Source organism: Haliotis rubra, unplaced genomic scaffold (genome assembly GCF_003918875.1).
Source record: "Haliotis rubra isolate DU_JTF1 unplaced genomic scaffold, ASM391887v1 Scf956, whole genome shotgun sequence".
Classification (NCBI taxonomy): Eukaryota; Metazoa; Mollusca; class Gastropoda; order Lepetellida; family Haliotidae; genus Haliotis; species Haliotis rubra.
The window spans coordinates 203,001-225,078 of NW_025767697.1; the positions used below are offsets into that span (position 1 = coordinate 203,001).

Genomic DNA, 22,078 nt, shown 5'->3' on the forward strand with positions numbered 1-22,078 from the left:
GCTGATATTAAAGAAATCAGTGTTTATACGTAGATCTACTACAGGTGTCTCCAATGATCACCTTTGATACAGATATACCATATTGAAGTCTCACCTTTGATACAGTTGTACTTTACTTCAGCAGCAGCATCGGTAATATTACAGTTGTTGATGGTCGGTACCTGCATGGCTTCATAACATGACTGTTTCCCATTACAGTTTACGACCAGGCCATACTGGCTGCTGTCGAGTTTCTTACTACACGACTCAGCAGATTTCACACGACATGTCGTATCTCCATCCCCATACACCTCGTGCACGACATGTATCCATTCCCCGGCAGGACACTGAAGCTGTACTGTAAAGACTTTCGTCAAATCCTCTATACATGTGTTTTCAGTCTTGTCACCTTTGAATATATTGAAACTCGTTCAGTCAAACATACTTGACAAAATATACTTGAATATATTGTTCCAATTGACGGTAAAACCCTATTTGTTTTGAAATAAACGAGACGTTTCGAAGCAAAGATGCAGCGTCATCTTTAAAACATGAAATTCTGTGTGACTTCAATTCACAAAACTAGTGCGTATATATGCTGATAGGTAAACATTGCTTAAACGCTGCAGAAATGTGTAATGTTGTCTTAAATGTGATCAATTATCAGTGTGTATTTGTACACAGTCTGAGTCTAAGTCTGATTTGGACTTTGTTGTAAGAGGTGTCTCAAAGGTATGTATCATACCACAGTTAATGTTTAAAATGGCTTGTGAGCTTTAAAATCCAGTGGCATGTAAGGCTTTTGACACTTGCGCGTCAGTCACAACAAATCACACGTACATAATGCGATATAAAATCATACGGCAACCGGAATTATGAGGAAATAATCACATTACACATACTGAAATACAGAATACAAAGACACGTTTGTCTGTACCATTACTCACCATATACAGCCAAGAAGAAATGTAGACAGATCACAAACACCCTTTCAACATGCATGGCTGTTAGATCTCAGTCATCAGAAGTTCAATGCGTGCTTTCTGTACGTCCATGGATACAGAACATGGCGTCTCTATTCAGGCATGCCGTTAAACTGTTGGATTCCTATTCAATATGTAGCAAGTTGCCTTGTTCAAATTCACGCACATCCGCCATCGAATACACAGGAAATGTAAACAACATTCGTCAATTCATGACTAGACTGCTTGTATATAATCACGCTGTCAGGTCGTCTTCGTCTATGTTCGTACCTGTGAATCCATTAGGTACTCCAAAACATAAACCTACAGTCGTATCTACATCACGTAGGCAAACAGTAGACTCTATGTAAGTGAATGTGTTAAATAGTCTGAACAAACCCAAAGACGTTACTTTTATAACCAGCACGATGAAATGACGAACCGACTAACGTCAACAGGTCGCTATGTGTTATTGATAGTTAAATGCACGAGTAAACGTCCCTCGAGGACGACCAGGTCTCAGGTATGAACAGGGAAGTAAAATGAGTGCCTTGTGACTATACATATAGAGCATGCTGTGAGTTACGCGGGTCTATCTTGCCCCAACACACAACGTCACAATCGATCATGTTTGTTTGCTTCGTGATTCAACTAGTTTTTCGTTTGGATTTGGACAGTAGCGGGGCGGCTGGTGGTGATGGGGCGTGATCTGCTTACGACAGTTAAGTGGGTTTTGTTTAATCATAAGTGTATTTCGGTATTTCTAATGATGCAGACAATCTTCCAACTGCAATTGAAGCTTTGTTAATAGAGAGAGTTATCTTCCTTCAAGTGTATCATAAATACCACTCGATCATATACACGATGCAATTGAATTATGCGGACATTGGTCAATGGGGAAAGCTGGCAGTCTATTCAAGAAGGGGATATAGAGAAACAATAGTAGTGTTGCATCAAACACCCGTAACTTTGTTAGCTTATTAATAAAAATAGTAAGAAACAAAAGAAGTAAGGTTTCTAAGAAAAACCGCCATGGTTAGAATGAGAGATATGGTTTCGAGAACAGACAAGCGGTGTGTCTACTTTTACTGTAGTGTTCAGAAATTGCAGATTTGCCGTTGTCAGTCTATATTAAAGACTCAGCCACTTGTTTTGTGTTATTTTATTTTGTCTGTACCGATCACACGCATCAAGAGCTGTATTTACACTGTTTTATCATCCGGTTTACGCCTGAAATGAAGACATGATATAATATTTGGATAATTTTTTTTTTTTTTTATAAAGGCAGTAATGCATGAGATGCACGTCAGTAAAGTAATCGATTAGGTTTCTCTTTGCACTTGGACTATCTATAAATATAGACATGAGCTATACAGAACATCAACGTTTTCAGGTAAAATATGCTCGATTGAAGACGTTTACACTTGAAATACTGTTTAAAATTATAGTTCTTAGAGCTTAGAAAGGCATCTTCACTAACAGATCTTCCACTTTCAATGCAATATTTGCACAGTCATTCAGTGTATGGGATCGTCGGCATTTAGGGAGTTTCGCAGTCGTAAAATGTGAATTTGAATGTACTGGCCACTGCATGCTTACCACTTCCAGCACTGTAAACAGTATGTACAGTAGATACTACGTGCATTGCTGACGCCGCATTACCAGTTCATACATAAATGCAAAGTTAACTATGAATGAAAGTAAGAACATCACAAGTGTGTGATAAGCAGAATCAATAAGCCTGTCAATTGAATATCCTTTGAGGTTAATCTACCTTCCTTGAATATCTGAAAGTCAGGATTGACACCCTACACATGTGTGTTGCGCTACCTGACACATGTATAAACCATAAGATGTGTTTTGGTGTTATGTTTTAAAACCAAAAAAAGATTGTGCATGAGATGGCTGTCGTCACCATGTATCTCAGTTCTAATACTTGGTATTTACATTAAGAGTTTACGACCACACTCATTTCACACATACATACTGATAAGTTCTCTCAACCTAGGATTGATTCTCCTTACCTAGAAATTTATCAGCTCCTTGTCACAAAGCCCAAACCTCATTGGATATATATACATGGCGGCTCGTTCATTTTCTTACAAACATTATGGCATCGTATTTTTAAAGTATCTCCTTCACATCCTCGGAACACCAGAATCTAATATGCCTTTCGGAAGCATTTGTTAGGAACATTGAAACGGTTCTGTTGAGTTTAAGTAAGTTTAATTGAGTTTAATATTATGATGAAGCAGCAAGAAGTTGCCTTGAAATAGTAATCAAAGTGAGCGAGTTTAAATTTTTGAGTTTTCGAAAAAAAAAAATCATATTTTCATCAATGGCCTATATGCATGTTTAATTTTTTCAAGTCCATTGTCAGAAAGTGGCCACATTGCGGAGAGTTTCTGGACTTTTGTGAGTTCGGAATCAAATTGTGACGTGTTGCATTAATTTCATGATGGCATCGTATTGCAACTTCTAAATACTTACCAATGACTTGCCTAACATGATATCTTTCAATAACTACCGCCACTGTGTATAGAAGGCGCCTCATGATATAAATTTGAACGGTCTTCATTTCGATATTAAATAACTAAAATGAACGGCATATTTTCTTCTCATTTCATCCTTATATCTATCCTTAAAAGACATTAAACATCATCATGTATTTATACAAAAAGGAATATAGCAACTATCAACTTCAATATATTATAAGTCTTCAGGGGAAAATGTGGGCAGGCATGACCCAGTCGTCTGTGCGGAGTTGCGTCCCCTGAGCGCACCAGAAACCAAGGATCATTGATTGAATTCCGGTTTGTCACGATTAGGTTGGTTCCAAAACCGCCCAAATGGTTAACACCTTAGACCTGCTTCACTTCAAAGCGGCGTTAAACGAGACCAACCAACTCTGTTACCTCTGTCACAGGTAAATAATTAATGAATCTGCGGTAATATCAACGCGTTTCATTTGATACATATTATATCTGATATGTGTTGATCAAGGAAAACGGAAATCGAAATCATTATTAATATATATGATTCGATGACGTTCTTATAAATCAGTTACAGTTTACGGGATTATTAGACTGTGGTTATGGGAGATAATGCTTCACTATTTGAGCGAAGAAAGACATGCCAGTGTAAATATGAGCAGTGGTTAGTTCTCCACGTTCCTGCAAGAAATGGGTACTTACAGTTTTACATTTTGGACTTGTGTGCTGTTTTACATGCGATGTTTACACATTTCCTCAGGTAAGCCGATCTATATTGCTCTAAGTATCTCCCCAACAATGACGGCTTTCGAATCTGTTATATAATATTTAATTCACATTCTTTTAATCAAACGCTGAACGTGTAAAAAAATCTAGAACAAGAGCCAGGGGAGACCAAACTGTTTGTCTCGTAACTATATTCCGCTGTTACGCTTTCTCCGGTATTTGTTACATATGTTATAATTGGAGTTTACACTTTCTTACTAAAGTAAAAATTCTAGTACTTTTTGGGGTTGAGTCCCATCCGGGATTCGAACCCACATCCTCAGAGTCAGCCGCCTAACCCGCTCAGCTCAGTGTAAATGTAACATGTTACATTTAACCACTTTCTAAATGGCATTGTGTACATGTAATCATAGCTTTCGGTCGTGGGGGCCGTGCCAATTTGCACTTATCACAGGGGTACACATGGTCCGCAGTCTAGACTACCAGTTGTCAGACATCCATTTTTGGGGAGGCCGCGGTAGCTGAGCGGGTTAGGCGTCTGACTTTGTGTGCTGACGATTTGGTGCCTGACTCTGAGGGTATGGGTTCGAATCCCGGATGTCACTTCAAGCACGCCAACTTAGTGACTGATATTATGAAAACAGCATGAGCATCGATCTACGCAACTGGGATTCGATGACGTGTGTCAACCAAGACACGCAATCAACTTAGTTTCACCAAGCCTGCCCGATTCATATTTTGCCGCTTAAGAGGCACAGGTTGCTAAAAACATGTTATAATGATCCCTTAAGGACCCATCTACACGTAGATATCAACGTGGTATGATCTAAGTACACTGTGCGGTATTTATGTTTTGGTGACAAACAGTTTAAATCCTTTGATGTATTTAGGGAAACATGATATTACAGCCGGCGTATTTTACAAAGAGCTTTTTTAACCATTCTCTGATCATCAGCATCAATGGTCCAGCTAATGTTGTCCAGTTTTTACTTCAGCCAACATCACATCAACAACGCCCACATTAACGCGCTCATTGAATCCAGAATCGACCATGATGGATCAAACAGACACTACGTACAATAATCCCATCACTTCAGGCAGACTCTCGTCAACAGGTAACATTTACACAGTTGTAATTACTCCTTTGCAGATAATCAGTGCGCACAGCATTATATGTAGCACGTATGATATTTCCCAATCGACCGATTTCATGCCCATATCGCAATTTTAGGGGGGAAACTGGATTGTATCTTTAGCTGAGAATATGAGATTCTTAAAATGTATCACGAATTCATCACTGATTAAGTGCCATTTGGTCACTGGTGGTATATAAAGCAAGACGGTATCTTACATACATGGATGTACTAATGATAATTGATTGATGGTGTAGAAAGCTGAGGATTTCAACTATCAATTTGTCACAGAATATGTCTATCATTTAAGCAGCTAGTCAATTAAATGGTTCAAATGTAGAAGATTTTCAAAAGCCGAAAACATCTAAGGTGGAAACATCAGACCGATTGTGTCATGATAGCTCATAAAGTATATGTGTCTTTCTTAACTTATCGTCTAAAGGGACGATACCGTCAACTCAGCAAAGGACCATGACAACAACTGTAACTGAAGGTAACTATCCATCCATTCAACGGGCGTGTGTTGAAAAGTCTTGTACGTCTAGGGATACTTTCTAAAGCTTTCCCAGTTCTTCGTTCTGGAGAATTGCACGGCAACAGATGTACTTCTTCCCCCTACCTTTATAAATAATCAAAACGCATGTATTTAAGGAAACATAAACGAATTTGGGAAATATATCTAAATTTATTTTATATGCATGTATATGCCACTGTATGACTATATGACTTGGCTGTAAATCCGGTAGAATGTTACGGTATGTTTTTGTGTAATTTCGTATCATGTTTGAACCAGTTACCACAACGTTACCAGGCGATCAGACAACAACTGCCACACAGACTACGGGTAAACGATTTCCAGCCCTTATAAACAATCACAATGGCTGCTCGTTCGGAGGAATTACACGTCTACAGATGCACTTCTTGTACCTGCATTTTTGTCAATGTATATGTTTCATCAAATGTATATGCATGTATAGTCCACCGTATTGCAACAACTATATCACATGGCTGTGAATCCAGTAGAACGTTACGGAACGTTTTTGTTTAATTTCATTTTTTGTTAGAACCAGTCACCACAACGTTACCAGGCGATCAGACGACAACTGCCACATGGACTACGGGTAAATGATTTCGAGCGCTTATAAACAATCACAATGACTGCTAATAATTCCCCGTTCGGAGGAATTGCACGTCTATAGATGCACTTCTTCTACCTGCATATTTGTCAATGCATGTTTCATCAAAATGCATGAATTCAAACAAATATATGAACAAATTTATGAAATACGCATTTCTATGTTTATATATGTATATCCCACAACTTTATGACATGGACGTAAATCTGGTGGGATATTACGGTACTGTTTTTATCAGTTTCGGTACTTTTTGTTAGAACCAGTCACCTCAACGTTCTCAGGCGATCAGACGACAACTGCCACACAGAATGCAGGAAAACGATTTATAATCCATATAAGTTTTCACAATTGCTGCTGTAGAGGGCATTAATTTCATACATGCATACTGTATGTGGGCGTGCGTGCGTGCGTGTATGCATGCATGTATGCATGTGTGTAAAGAATGGATGTAATGGATGGATGGATGCATAATTTAAGACAAAATGCATGAAATATCATATACGGCTGTGTGTTTCCCCTCTTCCATTCCGTTATCATTTGTTTCGATCAAACACACCGATGAATATAACGTAATCTGACTGACTTTTCAACATTTGTATCTGATCAAACAAACATATGTTTCAGATTTTCCACGCTTGGTATTGATTGTAGCAGCTGCTTCAGCCAGTGCAGCAGTAGTCATCATAAGCCTTGTTCTCGTGATTGTATGTATGTGAGTGTGTTTGTAGTCACGTATTGTGTCAGTTAGTGTCATAAACCACACTCAGAAATGTGACGACTACGTCAAGGCGACCGATAAATGGTCAAATCTTTGCCAGACAGATCAGTGACTGACAGCATGAGTACGCTGAAACGTTATGATACATAATCGGTAAGGTCAAAAAGATGGCCATCCGATCCCCTTTAGTCGCCTCTTACATGCTTAAACATATCCTACCCAGAAATTCCAATTTATGGTTTCAGTAATGACACACTGTCGCGTCAAAAACCTTTGAGATCATAAGACCATGGTGACGTAGATAATCTTATATCCTTCAATAATAATCGATTTCCTTAAAATGATTTATCTATCTGAACAAAAAGTAAAGGAAATCGATGAAACTGACTCATTTCATTCATATTCAAATATAGACACATAAAGATTCTTGTGACAGATACGTTGAGGACGTTTCCAAATTGCATGCATCAGTTACAAAACGTATGTCTATTACAACTCCCTATTTTGACTTTGATCCCTTTTATGCGAACATCAGGTGAAAGTCACAGTATGAGATTGATTCAAGGAAACATGCCTATGATATAGTCAATATGAATCATACACCGCATCTGTTTTTAATCGAGATTTCGTCGCTTTTAATCTTACCTTTAAGACATCAAGATGTATGACGAAAATTCATTTGGTTTTCTGACATTTGGCCTTGTTTTCAATTTCAGTACAATCACGAAACAGAACATTTCCCCAAACTACGAGCATGCGGATGTAATACGTAAAAAGGCCAGTAGATCGAACTGTGACGATTCTACGAACTATGAAGAGTCTGACGTCGCCCGTGCACACCGCAGCACAGACACGGGAAACGTGGCGCACGGTGACACCAACCCTGCCAAACGCTACCAACAAAATCTCCGCCAGTTCCTGAAAAGGAAAGAAGTGAGTTCTACAATCTATGAAGAGTTGGATGGACATCTTGGAATTGTAAAACCGATGTCCTCAGCTCACATTCAGATCCGCGAAACAGGACAGCTGTCACTTCCACAATTTATGAAGCGTCCGATGTAGTCCTTGGACACCTGGGACTGGAAACATCAGGACTGCCTCCGTGTAAACCAGATTCTACCAACAGCTCAATATTTTACATATGTCAGTCGGGGAAAAGAAATGACATCGCTTCTGTAATTTATGAAGCGCCAGAATCCAGGGTGTCTGGACATGCTGGACTGGCCGATGCTGCTTCAGGCTCCTATTCTGCCCTGTGTCAGCTGGGAAGCAAGGAGGTCGAGCACGACTACTCGAAGCTGCATCAGTACGATTCCGTGGCATATGAGGAGCGTCTTCGAGAATCAATGCAGCTTGGTATGTACAGTGATCCCAGGAACCTTAACATTTGAAGAGTCGACAGGGCAGAGAGTTCCAAGAAACCATATTAATTAAAGTAACTCAGCTTAGTTTACCAGAAAGTGTTTGCATCAAAACTGGTTTTGCCAAACGTGACACTCGCCAAACATTAGCCATATGTAATTATACTGTTACACTACTATTTTTAATACAGCATTTTTATTCAACTCTCTCTAGCAAAAGAACCATTTTTCGAACATGTATTTTATTTATATTTTGTATTAATATGTATTTCTTTTTTGTCCACACAAAATATAAATAAAACAGAATTATATTATTATCTATTACGTTGTTATATGGGTACATAGTAAAATAGTAGTCGATAGTAGCATTCTACAAGTGTAGAGTTATTAAATTAGATCATTTTAAAGACTATAATTCTAATTTAAGATATTTACTTAAAACTTTCATGGATTCAATTTAGTTGTGAAATACACAGTTACGAAGGTTTACCGGTGTCACTTCACAACATTAATGCAACACGCGTCGTGTTCAGTGTCCCGTGTTACAGTTTTAGTGTTTTTTGGTGTACAAGGAAAACTGGATCAATCACGCATTATGTGTTCTGATACCCACCACCAATGTGGGACTTGTCAAGTTTAAATCCTTTCAAAATAGGCATATTAGGAGTTCATTGTTAAGCTTTATCGGTTTGAAACTGCTATCATTATGACGTGAAAGCTGGCAACAATGATTTACACTTCCTTGTCAACTACACATCTTTCATGGTGGTAAATCAACAATGGTATTCAGCTAATTATCTGGGAAACCTTTATCACAAAAATGCGAAACATTTTTCCTCCTGACAAATTTACTTGCACATGTTAGAATGTTGCCTTCATCAGATACTGTATACTATGATATATAGAAATTTGGAGAAATCGCTTGCCAAAAACGTTTCCATCCATTACTCTTTCCCATCTTCAATTTGTCTAATACTAACGAATAGGATATGATCGTGAATTCTTGTTCGGTTTGTTTGTTCCTTCAATGAACCTAGAAAACAAATCGACATGTGCCCAGGTGTCAGTGCCCTCTGACCAGTTGTCTTAATTATCTCAGTTTCTGTAAAAAGAGTGGGGCTGTTCTGATGAAGTAGCATCAAGACTCATTTGCTGTACGCCATGTCGAGTTAATGATTGGTGGTATTACCCACCACTGACAAAAGGTCAGTTTTGAAATTGCCCATCTTAACCCCATCGTCTGTCAAGACAGTTGGCAGCCATAGCAAGTACTGTCATACTCCACTTAATGTAATAAGAATTTATTAGAAACTCAAGTATTTTACAAATTTGAAAATTGTAAGTTGTTTCCGATTCGTATAGGCATGTTGGCGAGAAACCTATGCGAGAAAAAAAGTGGCATCAAACATATCTATGACATGGAATTCCAGATCCGTGATGTGATACTCCATAACGATGGCTTAATATCATATTATTACGGACAACATTCCTGATGTTTACATAATTGATACCTCCATGGAATCCAAATGGATAGCGTATGATTGCATTTGATGATAATACATGCGCCTTAATAGGAACATAATAATCCCCTGCTATTCAATAAAACGTGTGATTCGCGTCTCTTAAATCGGTGACTGATTAGAGAGAATGGCCAGTTTTCAATTGTATAATGAAGGATTTGTGCGAGACCGAAAACATCCCTGTCCTGTTAGAAAGAACGCTTAGTTAGATGCTCAGTTATGTTGAGTTCACTGTAATTCGAAGCCTTTGCCTCTGCTTTCCCTCTCTTTTCTAGTTTTGCTTTTCATGAAAATATAATTTGTCTTAATGCAAACCCTGGGTTCTCAACTGCCAATGGTTAATGAGGGTCATTCTAGCACACTCGTCCAAGTTCACCAATTGCTCCATACGACTAATGTCTGCTGACAGGTAACCTCACTGACATATTTCGGAGCAATGATGGCAATAAAAACTTGAATGACATACACACGTGTGATATCGAGCTGAAGCAACATGTTTGGACATACAAGATGTAAAATGAAATTATGCCCATATAAATGCTCCCTTTGTAACGTTGGAGTTGACAGTCAGTTCAAGATATACCCGATACCCCATGACACAGGTGTGTCCGCAACCGAATCTTACCGTTTACTAAATCAGCATCTCCATTAAATTAGCAGCATTGATAGTGTATCTAAAGCCATTGTACGCTAAGATATTGTGGTAGAACGGACGAATCCTAATATTTTTGGTGAAGCGTTTGGACAATATCTGATTATGCATGTAGCATCCTTAATGTCGTAAATAGGTGTTGTGTGAATTATGTAGTTTCCTCATACGTATGAAAAGACGATTTAACAAGACATTTGGGAAATTTTGCATCCTGAGCGACCGACTAATTGTTTTTTAAAACGGTTTCTTAAGTTGAATTAGAAATTAAAAGTATGGATGTTGGAAAAGTAAGTCGTTGGAATATGAATGATTTATTTTCAAAGAATTGTAAAGCGAAATAACCACACGTGTTTACAGCTTAGATGACTAATTCATAACAAAGCGGATAAACTAAATCAATTCGCATTTATCAAGCATGCTGACTGATCAGGTGATAAATGAAACTCTAAAAATAATGTTGAAAGAAGGTTTGGAGTTAATACTTCACACATCACATATTCTCTCTTATAAAGAACGTTGGTTGGTTTCAAATTTCGTATACAGGTGCATATATGGTAGATACGACTTCAGCTACTGCTGAATAGCACCAGTTTCTCTGTTGGATATATGTGTTAACGGATGGATCGCCTCCACTGACAAAATATGGAACATGGGACATATTTTTTTAGTGATATAACATACAAAAGAACGCTAAGAGTATATACTTTACACGCACACATTCGTTTCATAACAGGTGCATAATGTGAACCACGGAAGCTGCCTCTGAGTCTATGTCTTTGGGTTATCTCTAGGTGTTAACACATGGATCATCTCCACTGACAGAGTTAACATAGAAAGGCCCTCAACTGCTGGTAATGTGACCGTAATTATGTTCATCACCAGCGTTGTTTGTATTACGCTGCATTCCATCGTAGACATTTGTCTTACCATGTCGACTGAAGCCAGAATACGTGTTGGTGGCGTATGACCATCATCTATCGGGGGTCCATTACTGGTAATGCTTTTCACACCATAATGAACAGATGTTCCAGTATTCAATGAATTGTCATGCTTCTTTCTGGATGGCTTCACTACCATGCTGCAGTGATAAATATTTTACAATGTACACACATGTTCAACAACACACAGTACAGAACCAAAGTGACACTGGGTCCGATATGTGCATTAAAGACAACATGAAGTACTTACATATATATGACGAGGGCTACAATGATGAGTACCAGAACACCACAAACCACAGATAAGGCTATCACAACATGCCCACTGTTGCCTGAAACATAAGGTGTATTGCAAATCGTTTAGAAAATGTGCGCAGTCTTGCGGACCTCTGCAGGCATATGTTTCAGTTCACTGCTCAGCCTTGGACTCACCGTTTTAAGAATGTAACAATATATATTCAGAGAGTAGCTGAATCCAACTTGAACATGAATTGGGAGAATCTTGGATTCGACCTCGTGGCCAACGGATGTTGGCGCGGAATGTTAGTGCAATAACGGATTCAGTTATCCCTATTCCCTTCAAATGTTTTCTGATTTATTCGTATTTAACGTTGACACTATGCAATCAAGAGGCACTTCAGGTGTACAATTTCTACAAAATCCTCAGTTTTCATTTACGTGGTGGCTTTCACATAATATTCATAAGAGCCTCGCTGACTACGTCATAGTAGATCGATGATCAGTCTGCTTATCAATGGACTGTCTGGTCGAGGCTCGATTCTTTACACACCGCCGCCATATAGCTGGAATACTGGTGAGTGTGGTGGTCAACTACAAACACAGATTATCAAATCTACCACTGTTTAATAGTAAAATATGTGTTCATTTTATTTGCGACATCCTCCCAAGTGATCGCCAACAGCTGAAAGGAAAGTGTAAATCCTGCTGCGATACCATGCATGTTGTAGGGGGAGAACACGTACCATGGTTTGGCCACACTGTCTGTGGTTGCTTGCCGATAACGTGTTTTACCCTGTTCTTATATTGTATTAACAATAAAAGTTAAAACTTATAGTTACACATATTGTTTAATAATCGTACATACGCAGCTCATTCAAGCAATGTTCACCTTAGTAATGTTAAAGGTCCTGAGAAAGGATAAATCAGCAGAAATTGCATATGCACATCACACTGAACACTCGAATGTACAATACTGCAAGCTGACAGTTTCGTAAATTTATCTGAGAGTCACCAAATATACAATATACGTGACATTTGTATCGTAAATCTGCACGATCGGCTTATAGTACAGATTCCGACCACCGAGCGCCTTTTTGGTTTACGCCTTCAGACAACGACCGAATGCATTACAACCTTCTGATCAGTAGTCCTTAAGCATGGTACACATCATATCGACATTAAATGACTAAACTACCCCCATGGCTGTGTGTATTTACAGGCGATGGAAAATTGTAGTGTAAACAAACGGTGAGGAAATGCGAGTAATCGCGTATGCTCACCTGTCTCTGTAGTTGAAACTGTTGTTGATACCATCGTCGTTGATTTGGGAGGCCAATGTGTTACAATAATCCCTGTCGAGCGAGTAGCAACTCCACGCGTAGATGTAGCGGTCGTACAGGACGCTGCAACTTCAGATTTTCTGATCAGATGTAGTTCAAAGGGAGATAGACATGTTTATGGTAGCCCTGATTGTTTTTAGTTATGTATTATCTTTTTTCATACGCATTAAATATACCGGTACATCGGTCCATGAAAAGATGTAGATACATTATTAAACCTAAATTAATTTAAATGCATAATTGCTGTTGCCCTACAAAATGAAACATTGTATGGTCGCATTAAGTCAAAATAATTTAAATGTGGTGTCATGATACATATTAACATACTTTCATTCATTTACAACCTCCAAAACATGAAAAAACATGATATATTTTGAGCAAAAGTAAATATTCTTGCCCATGGGCCAGACTGTTTGCCCGGGGAGGGGGTCGACCTCATTGTAGACTGTATACCCAGGCCTTACAACGTAGCACACACTCACCAGTAGCTGTAGAATGTGCACGTGTCGTTCTTTCAGTTCTTGGTGTATCCGAAGTACTTGAACCGGATGTACTCTGTGAACGTGGCGGCTGCTGTGTTGATGTAGTTGTGGTTGATGCATCCAGTATTTCACGGGTTATCGTTATGTCCATCTGACCTGAATCTATGAACAAGATATTTCTGTAGCAATCTCTACGTCCGAGTTGTCTGTTTAAGAGGGACACTAGCAGAACATGGAGAAAAGTAGAGCTAGATGTTATATATTTAAGGAGGAATAGGATGCAAAACACCTGTGACTACATTACGCTAAGTATAGGGATGGCATCAGATCATATTTAAATGTTAATTGAATGATAAATAGTTACATGAACAGAATAAATACTTATAGCTGATATCATTTCACGGGAAAAGTCAAAATATACATTTATTTATGCACTACATACCAACAACACGTATCCATAGATTTGATCCATCCTGATCATGGTTATCATAGACTATAACTATTTCGGCAGCTGGTCCCGGTAATACCCTATTGTACTGGACCGTGTTCACGTTTGTCCAGAGTTGTCTCCCGTCACCTGAGATGTTAAGCATCCCTGACATCATCCGCTGTTCCACCAATGTTACTTGTAAAGTCTGCCCTGTGATCCTAACAACACAGCTGCTGTTCACACCGACACTGTCAGGGAAGCCGGGAGAATGGAGGTACACCGCCCCGTTTACTGTTGTTGTGACTGGACTACACATGTTCATACTACCTGAAACACAATGAGCGAGTGAGTTAACATATAACGTCACGTCGGCAATATGTCAGCCATATAGTGACGAGTGGCACACAATGACATATGACAAATAGAAGAACAGCTGTGTTTACTGTTTACTGCTGTATCTTCTGACAACAAAGCTAATTTTCATCCAAAATTGTCTTTCAAAGGAAACAAAATCGTACACTATATATATCTTAACACAGCTGATTTCAGTGTTCATGACTTGGCTGACATGTCTTTTGTATTTGAGTCCATGTGACTGATAAATACCATGTGACTGATAATTTATATGTCTAGTTTCGATTATCCGCAGACAAAAACATGGTCTCTAAAATTACGTGGGTCATTTAGCGTCTAATATCAACCGTGTTGGAGCGCCTAAATGATCAGCAAACTTATTTCCTTATATTAAACTCATTTGAGCCAGGGAAAATCATTCAAGCGACTGATACACAACTACTTGTTGTGGGGACGGCTGGTACAATTTTGTAGTGTTGTCCATGACATACTGTCAGTCATTCATTGACTGACTGTGAAACCGAGAATGTCAGTTCGTCAAAGATCCTGCAGTACGAAAGTAACAAAATAGACATACGACGACACCAAGGCATCTACGTTCGATTAGTGCCACTTAGTAGCAGAAATAACAACAGATATTTCACGATCTGTAAAAAAAGTCACGAAAGGTGGGAGGAATTATATATCAACCGTGGGCAGAATCAAAATCATCTCCTCCATATTTTTGTAAGTAAGAGAAAATAATCGAATTTTAACAACTTGTATATGTACAAATAAAAAATGTTATTGTACAGAAATGAGTTATCTATTAATTTTCGACCACACAATAAGCATGTAATGTAAAATCGACCTTTACGTGAGTTAGTTGGGTTTTACGCCGCTTTTCTAGTAATATCACGGCGGGGGACACCAGAAATGGGCTTCACGCATTGTACTCGTGTGGGAAATCGAACCCGGGCCGTCGGCGTGACGAGCGTACGCTTTAACCACTAGGCTGTCCTAACGCTCCACGCCCATGTAAACAAAACCATATTTGTATATACTGTCAAGTAGCGTGTTTAGGTGCACGATGCGCAACGTTACGATCAGAGGGAAACGGGGAAATTGTCACAACGTGTATTAACGTTTGACGTCACTGTATTGTAGTAGCAATACGTTAGAAATATCAGGAAAAACGTAGATAAACACTTTTGTATCGATAATTGCACACTGATATACATACACTATTATAGTTTCTTGTAGATAATCTTTCTGTGCTTATGTGATTAAAATATTTTAAAAGTTCAGATAATACTATTGTCACAGACTAAACCATTTCAATAAGTTTCTTTAAAACTTCATATATTCAAACGACATAATTGTTTCAATATGTATCCAAAGTACACCGAAATTCTATCCCCTTTGTCTGTTTAATGCATTCAACAAACTTTCGGTGAATGCCATCTTATCATTAACACCTCCTTACGTCGGCGGATCTTACGTATGTGCATAGGTCAGTGACCTGACATGGTCAGTCAGGGAGACCAGTCAGGGAGACGAGGCGAGGAGACGGGCCCAGATCATCCACAGAAGCGGACGGATTGTGCGGCAGGACGGGGCGTCGACCAAGGCCATCGCCTCACCAACGACTACGTCGACGATGAAAAATCACCGCCCGACTACTGCCTGTGCGTGTAAGTGATAAAGAGGGTGTCCGCACCGGGAACATAGGCCAAATGTTTCAATTCGATCGCAAATAAATGTACCGAGTAATTGTACCGAATAAAAATGGTTGCAGTACAGAACCATTCACAGAATATTGCCAATCAGACATTTCCTCTACAAAATCAACTATGTGGATAGCCCTAAATGTACCTTTTTGCAACGATTATGACGAAACAATTTATCATATCGTAGGGGAGTGTGACAAGGTGAAAAGCATATGGCGTGAAATGAAAATATGACTTAGAACTGTACACGTAGAATTGAGTTTTACAAATCCCCAGGTAATGTTTGGGATTAAAGGAAAGCATAAATATGCATTAAATCCGATAAATATTTTAGTCAAGAATATCATATACAACTGTAGTAAGAAAGGTTTCATTCCAAATATTTCATACATCAAGAGACAAATCATACGATATTATAATACCACAAAATATGTATACATTAATCTTGACCATGAAGCCTACTTCCTAAAACTATGGTCCAGTTTACACAATCATGCTATTTAGAAGCGTTGAGAAGGTAAATTATTTCGATGTACATGTAACAATGTTATTGTTGTTAAAACTGAATTCGGGGAAATAGAATTAGCAGGATACTGACTAAAGGCGTTACCTTAAGTGTGACAAGTGAGTCGATCTGCCACGGCGTCCATGCCATCGAACCAGAAAACAGCTTCTTTCTTATCGGAATCAGTGCTAAATGAATTTTTGATCCACGCATTCCTAATCAGTCCGAAAGGTTTGTCCCTGTATCCGATGCTGAGATTGACACATTTCATTGACTCGGAATCCGACTAGAGTTATCCTTCTTGGAAATGCTATACTGTACTTGGACCAGTTACGTAACTGTAACACGCCTTCCACAGAATGTTGTTTAATCTTCCAACCTGCTGGGTTTGTTGACAGAAAACCTTTTCTACATGAATTCATGGGATGGTTGTCTTTTAGATTTCCAAACTTTTAATCGTTGACTTTCCCCAAAATTGATAGTTTTTTTTGCCAAAGTGTGTTTCAACACTACACCATCACCCTGTCACTAGACACACGTCAGTCGTGAATGAACGATGTTCCGGCGCACTGACTTGATCAAACAACGTTTTAGCTGTTATAACGTTCAATGATATTGCATTTAAAAGATCAATTTTATCATATTAACAAATGTTAATAAATTATTCCATAAAACATCTTATGTTGTATTTTAAAGCGATTTTACGTGGTACTATTTTCCATAGCGTTGTTATGTTATTACCGTTGGAGTTTAATACGCGGATGAATACGAATCAGCTGATCGAGGTCACAAGTCTGTCTCCGGGTGTTTTTTTTATTTCGTGGTTCTTCTTTTTAAATTACATTATGGGTAATAAATAGAATAACCAACTCGGTACGAGTGATTACGGGAAATATGCCCTCGTTAAAATAATGTTCAGAGCCTCGCCAAGGCTCGGCACTGTGAACATTATTTCAACTCGGGCATATTTCACGTAATCACTCGTGCCTCGTTGGTTATTCTCTAGGTATTGAACTGTATACATTTACATATGTCAACCTGTATGTATGCCTGAAAAAAAAAGCGAAATCAAAAAGCAAACAAAAGCACATAGGCCACTCTGCCCCGGTGTACGTTCTGTCACGTCTTTACTATCAACTTGTACCATTTCAACCATTATTCGACCAACCATAATAAACATGGCTGCTGCTGTCATTCACTCTTCTTCCCGCTGACTTTTATCTTCCATCCGCGGTGCGCGGTGGGCGAACTGGCTAAAGCGCCAGGCTAGTGATCCAGCGAGCTTGAGGTGACGGGATTGAGCCCACCTCTCCCCGGGCGTAAAAACTTTGGAGTCAACTTTGTGTGCAGACTCTTTCAGTGTTGTCACAACCCCTAGTGTACAGTACACAACCCTGTGCACTTAAAGGAACCCCCGAATCCGTTGGCCCGAATCCGTTGGTATATGAGGTGAGGTGAGGTGAAATTGGGTTTTACGTCGTGCTTGAGAATATTTCGCTCATTTGACGACGTGCATGCGTGTGTATGTGTATGTGCGGCTGCTTGTACTAGCCCAGACTGAAGCTGGTTTTATAGTGCTAGCCCACTGAGATACCATGCCACAGTGAAGCATGAATACCCCACTCAGACAAATTATACTGACTCCGAGCCAACCAGTCCTTGTTGTACCCATTAATGCCGAGCGCCAGACAGGGACCAACAAGTACCATATTTGAACGTCTTTTGGTATGACGCGGTCGGGGATCGAACCCGCGACCTTCCGCTCTCCGGGCGGACGCTCTAACCACTACACCACGGAGGCGGTCTCGTTGGTATATGACCAGATGGTGGCCACATGAATACGTGCAAACACCCAGTTGCGGGTACAGCAACGTACAGTAAACATGGACAAAGTACTGTGACTATGTGTCCCAGTCCACCCAGCTGTAAATGGGGTACCTCGTAAAGATGGGAATGCCACAATAACTCGGCGCGCCTAGTGGCTGCAAAAGTTGTATGCTTCCCAGGGAGTTGAGATTGACAATACGATGTGCCGTTGAGATTGACATCCAGTGAACGAGGGAAAAACAAAGCGCCTTTGAGCAGCTGGATATCGGCGCTATACAAATGTTAGTATGTATGTATGTATGTATCCGTCAACCATCCTGAACTCCCCAACGAATGCTCTTGGTCACTATCAAATACAAAATGTCATTATGCTTGTTGGTTTGTTTGCTGTTTAACCTGGCATTCGGCAATATTTCTTCTTTATAAGGGCGGTCTGGTAGGGTTTGACCAATCGAGTGATTGACATCATGAGCATCGATCTACGCAGTTGAGTTAAAATGACTTCCATCAACCTCCGCCTCAGTCACTTCTTACATCAAGTATGGGTTGGTGAAAACTAATTTAAACTTAGATCACTTTTATGTAATTTCGTGCATGATTTCCATGCGTCAATAATAAAGTTTTGTATGGCCGTTGCACATGTCATCCCAGTTTTCCATCAAGATCACACTGAGAAATAGTTACATAATCTTTAGCAGACATCCTGAAGGCAAACTGAATTTTGATACACCTGTAATGCATGTCAGTAGAAACATCAATAATTTGCAGTTCGTGAGGTTGTACATTCGTGGATGTACCCTTGCGAGTCTGAGGAAAATGGTTAACAACAAGAGCTACGTTCAAAGCACAGGAACCCGTTATCGCTATGCAGGTTAAACATAGACCATACATCTACACACATCTAAATAGAGTAGCACTATATTTATATACATGACGTGTGTGTAGATCTATGGTTTATGTTTATCCTAGATAGCGACAACGGGTTCCTGTGGTTCAAAGCCGTAGAGGACGGTGATAGATCAGTAAACAAACATTAAAACCATTCGATCTTTATCGGCTTACAACTTGTATGGATGTCAGGAAGCTAAGCTAAAGGAGCCAATACAATGTCATGTGTCAATGTATTGTGATGTGCTGACAGCGCAATTACAGCTGAGGTTATGTACATACTGTACGTCAGGATCGAATATCCAAGAATGGCACCTTATGTGACTGCTATATGCAGCCATATTAAGCTGATGTCTCACCTTTGATGGATTTGATTCACTGCAGCAGCAGCATCGGTAACATTGCAGTTGTTAATGAGTTGTACCTTCATGGCTTCACGACAGTACTGCTTCCCATTACAATTGACGACTAGGCCCTGCTGGCTGCTGGCGAGAAGCTTATTGCACGACCCAGCAGATTTCACACGACATGTCGCTGTATCTCCATCCCCATACACCTCGTGCAAGACATGTATCCATTCACCGACAGAACACTGAAGCTGTACTGTAAAGCTTTTCGACAAGTCCTCTATACATCTGTTTCCAGTTCTGGTGACACCAGAAGATAATAATTCGTTTAATGTCATCTATGCCGGGCTAAGTATGATCCTATTTTGGAGTCACCTTCGAATTTATAGTATACTTAGCATAATATAGCTGCATATATTACTCTTAGATAGTAACACAATGCTATCTCTGGTAAACCCCAATTTGTTTTGAGTCAGCGAAAATACAAAGAGCGTGCGTAATATTTATGCAATTTTATCATATGCACCAAGATTACTTATGGTGGGAAATCAATTAGTTTGGTTGTAAAGTTGGGTTGAGTTCATTCTCTTGCTGTGGATTACAACACAATAAATCATTTGTTGTACTGACAGTAATGTATGAAGGTTGTCAAAACCATTCATTTCCAGACGAAGCTACTTACTCTATATCTTCTTTGGTATTAGGTATTCGTTCTTCTTTAATCGGATAACTACGACTAAACCAAATAAGCCTGCTTCTGATTTATCTTGACCTGTATACTAAGAAAGCAACAAAACATACTCTGCTTTCAATAAAGTGTAAGTGTAACACTACCGGCTTGTGACGAGGGACCAGAATCCACTGATCAGTGCAGAACACCGCCCCAGCACCCAATGCGTTTCTTTATTTGTCTACACAAAACACGTACATGCGGGTTTCGCCCGTTCATGTAGGAAGCATCTACGAATCACCTGTTTACCTGACACAATAACTGGACGTGTTGTGACATTACTGAAATGCGGAACTGATAAACCCAAATCATTCATACCTACACGCCCAGTAGGAGATATCTATCCTTCAGAATGTCCTAGCATATACAAGACATAATAATGTTAATACCGAGTGAATACAGTCTTATACTGGCATGAAGGATATTTAAGACAGTTTTAAGAATGACAAATACGATTTTTATGCAAGGTTTTCAAATGGTATGTTTGTGTACTATATGTGACTACCATATATACATTTGGTATAGCTATTTATCGATTTCAATTATTCCTAATTCATAATGTTTATGCCTCAAATAATATGTTTACGTGTAATGCCTGGTAGATTTGTCTGGGAGGTTATCGACATAGAATCAGGAACATAATCAACTGCAATGAGCGATCAAGGTTTAGACGAAACTGTGGCAGAGGTCAATCGACATCATGTCAACCTCATTCTTACTAGTTGATCCTGCTGTGATCTTGGGTAGCTGAAACAGACATATTCACATTCACATTCACCACTCTACTCTTCAACTGTAGTGTCATACCCAGAACTCTCATATATATCATTGTCAACCATCCCTTTAACTGTACAGCCACTGACATCTTCTTCTCCATGATACAAGTCATCTTCAGGCATGCTTTCTTCATCCTGGTTGCCGTAATCTGTACTGACATCATGGTTCTCTGTAGTAGGAGGTCCCCCATTGTATACATCGTTGTCGGTCATATGACATGTTGATTTTGTACCGTTTCCCCGATCAAACAGAAACATGTCCATTGATTCAAGTTGATCAGTGTCGGCTTTCAGGTCACCTGTTCCAGGTGATTCAGTGTTCTCAATATCTCTCTCTTCATTCGAGCCAGTCAAGTTATCTGGTGACTGAATATATTTCGGTTGCTTCATCGTAAATGTGTTGTTATCATTCATGTTTAATCTGGAGCTACGTGACAAGACTGTAGAGAACCCGTCCTGTTCTCGGAACGCTGGTTCGTTATTTGCCTCTTGAATCTGCATTTAATGACAAATCCTCATTTCAAGGCACAAATGTTGGATCTATGATGAAATAATGTTGGCTGCCATCATGCGTTCGTGAACCATTATGATGTTTGAACGGAATGAATTTTATTGGTGGAGCATTTTGAGTGCGTGAGTGAGAGCGGTTTCACGCCACTTTTAGCAATATGCCAGCAGTATCCCAGCGGGGGACACCAGAAATGGTCTTCAAGTATTGTATCCATGTGGGGAACATTTTGATGTCTGCTTGGGAGACTGCCTAGTTTAAAACAGTTCCAAAGGAATGAAAATGCCAACATTACGAATCACCAGATTTGTGTAGACACTATTAC

General features: G+C 39.4%; 1 protein-coding gene across 8 annotated transcripts in view; it reads right to left on the minus strand.

Annotated features, from left to right (window-relative positions):
* LOC124265002 (mucin-22-like) overlaps positions 1-22,078 on the minus strand; it is a 148,126-nt gene that overhangs the window by 23,856 nt on the left and 102,192 nt on the right. For 2 of the 8 annotated variants that reach the window (XM_046699790.1, XM_046699786.1), the window contains 2 exons: positions 14,122-14,436; positions 13,680-13,841 (listed from right to left, as the gene is read on the minus strand). The exons of 3 other annotated variants lie outside the window; for them this stretch is intronic. In XM_046699790.1, coding sequence (XP_046555746.1) covers positions 13,680-13,841; positions 14,122-14,436 — 477 coding nt within the window. Of the gene's footprint in view, positions 1-94; positions 389-926; positions 1,485-13,679; positions 13,842-14,121; positions 14,437-22,078 lie in introns of those variants that run through there. 3 more of the 8 variants (XM_046699791.1, XM_046699793.1, XM_046699792.1) reach the window with 2 other exon arrangements.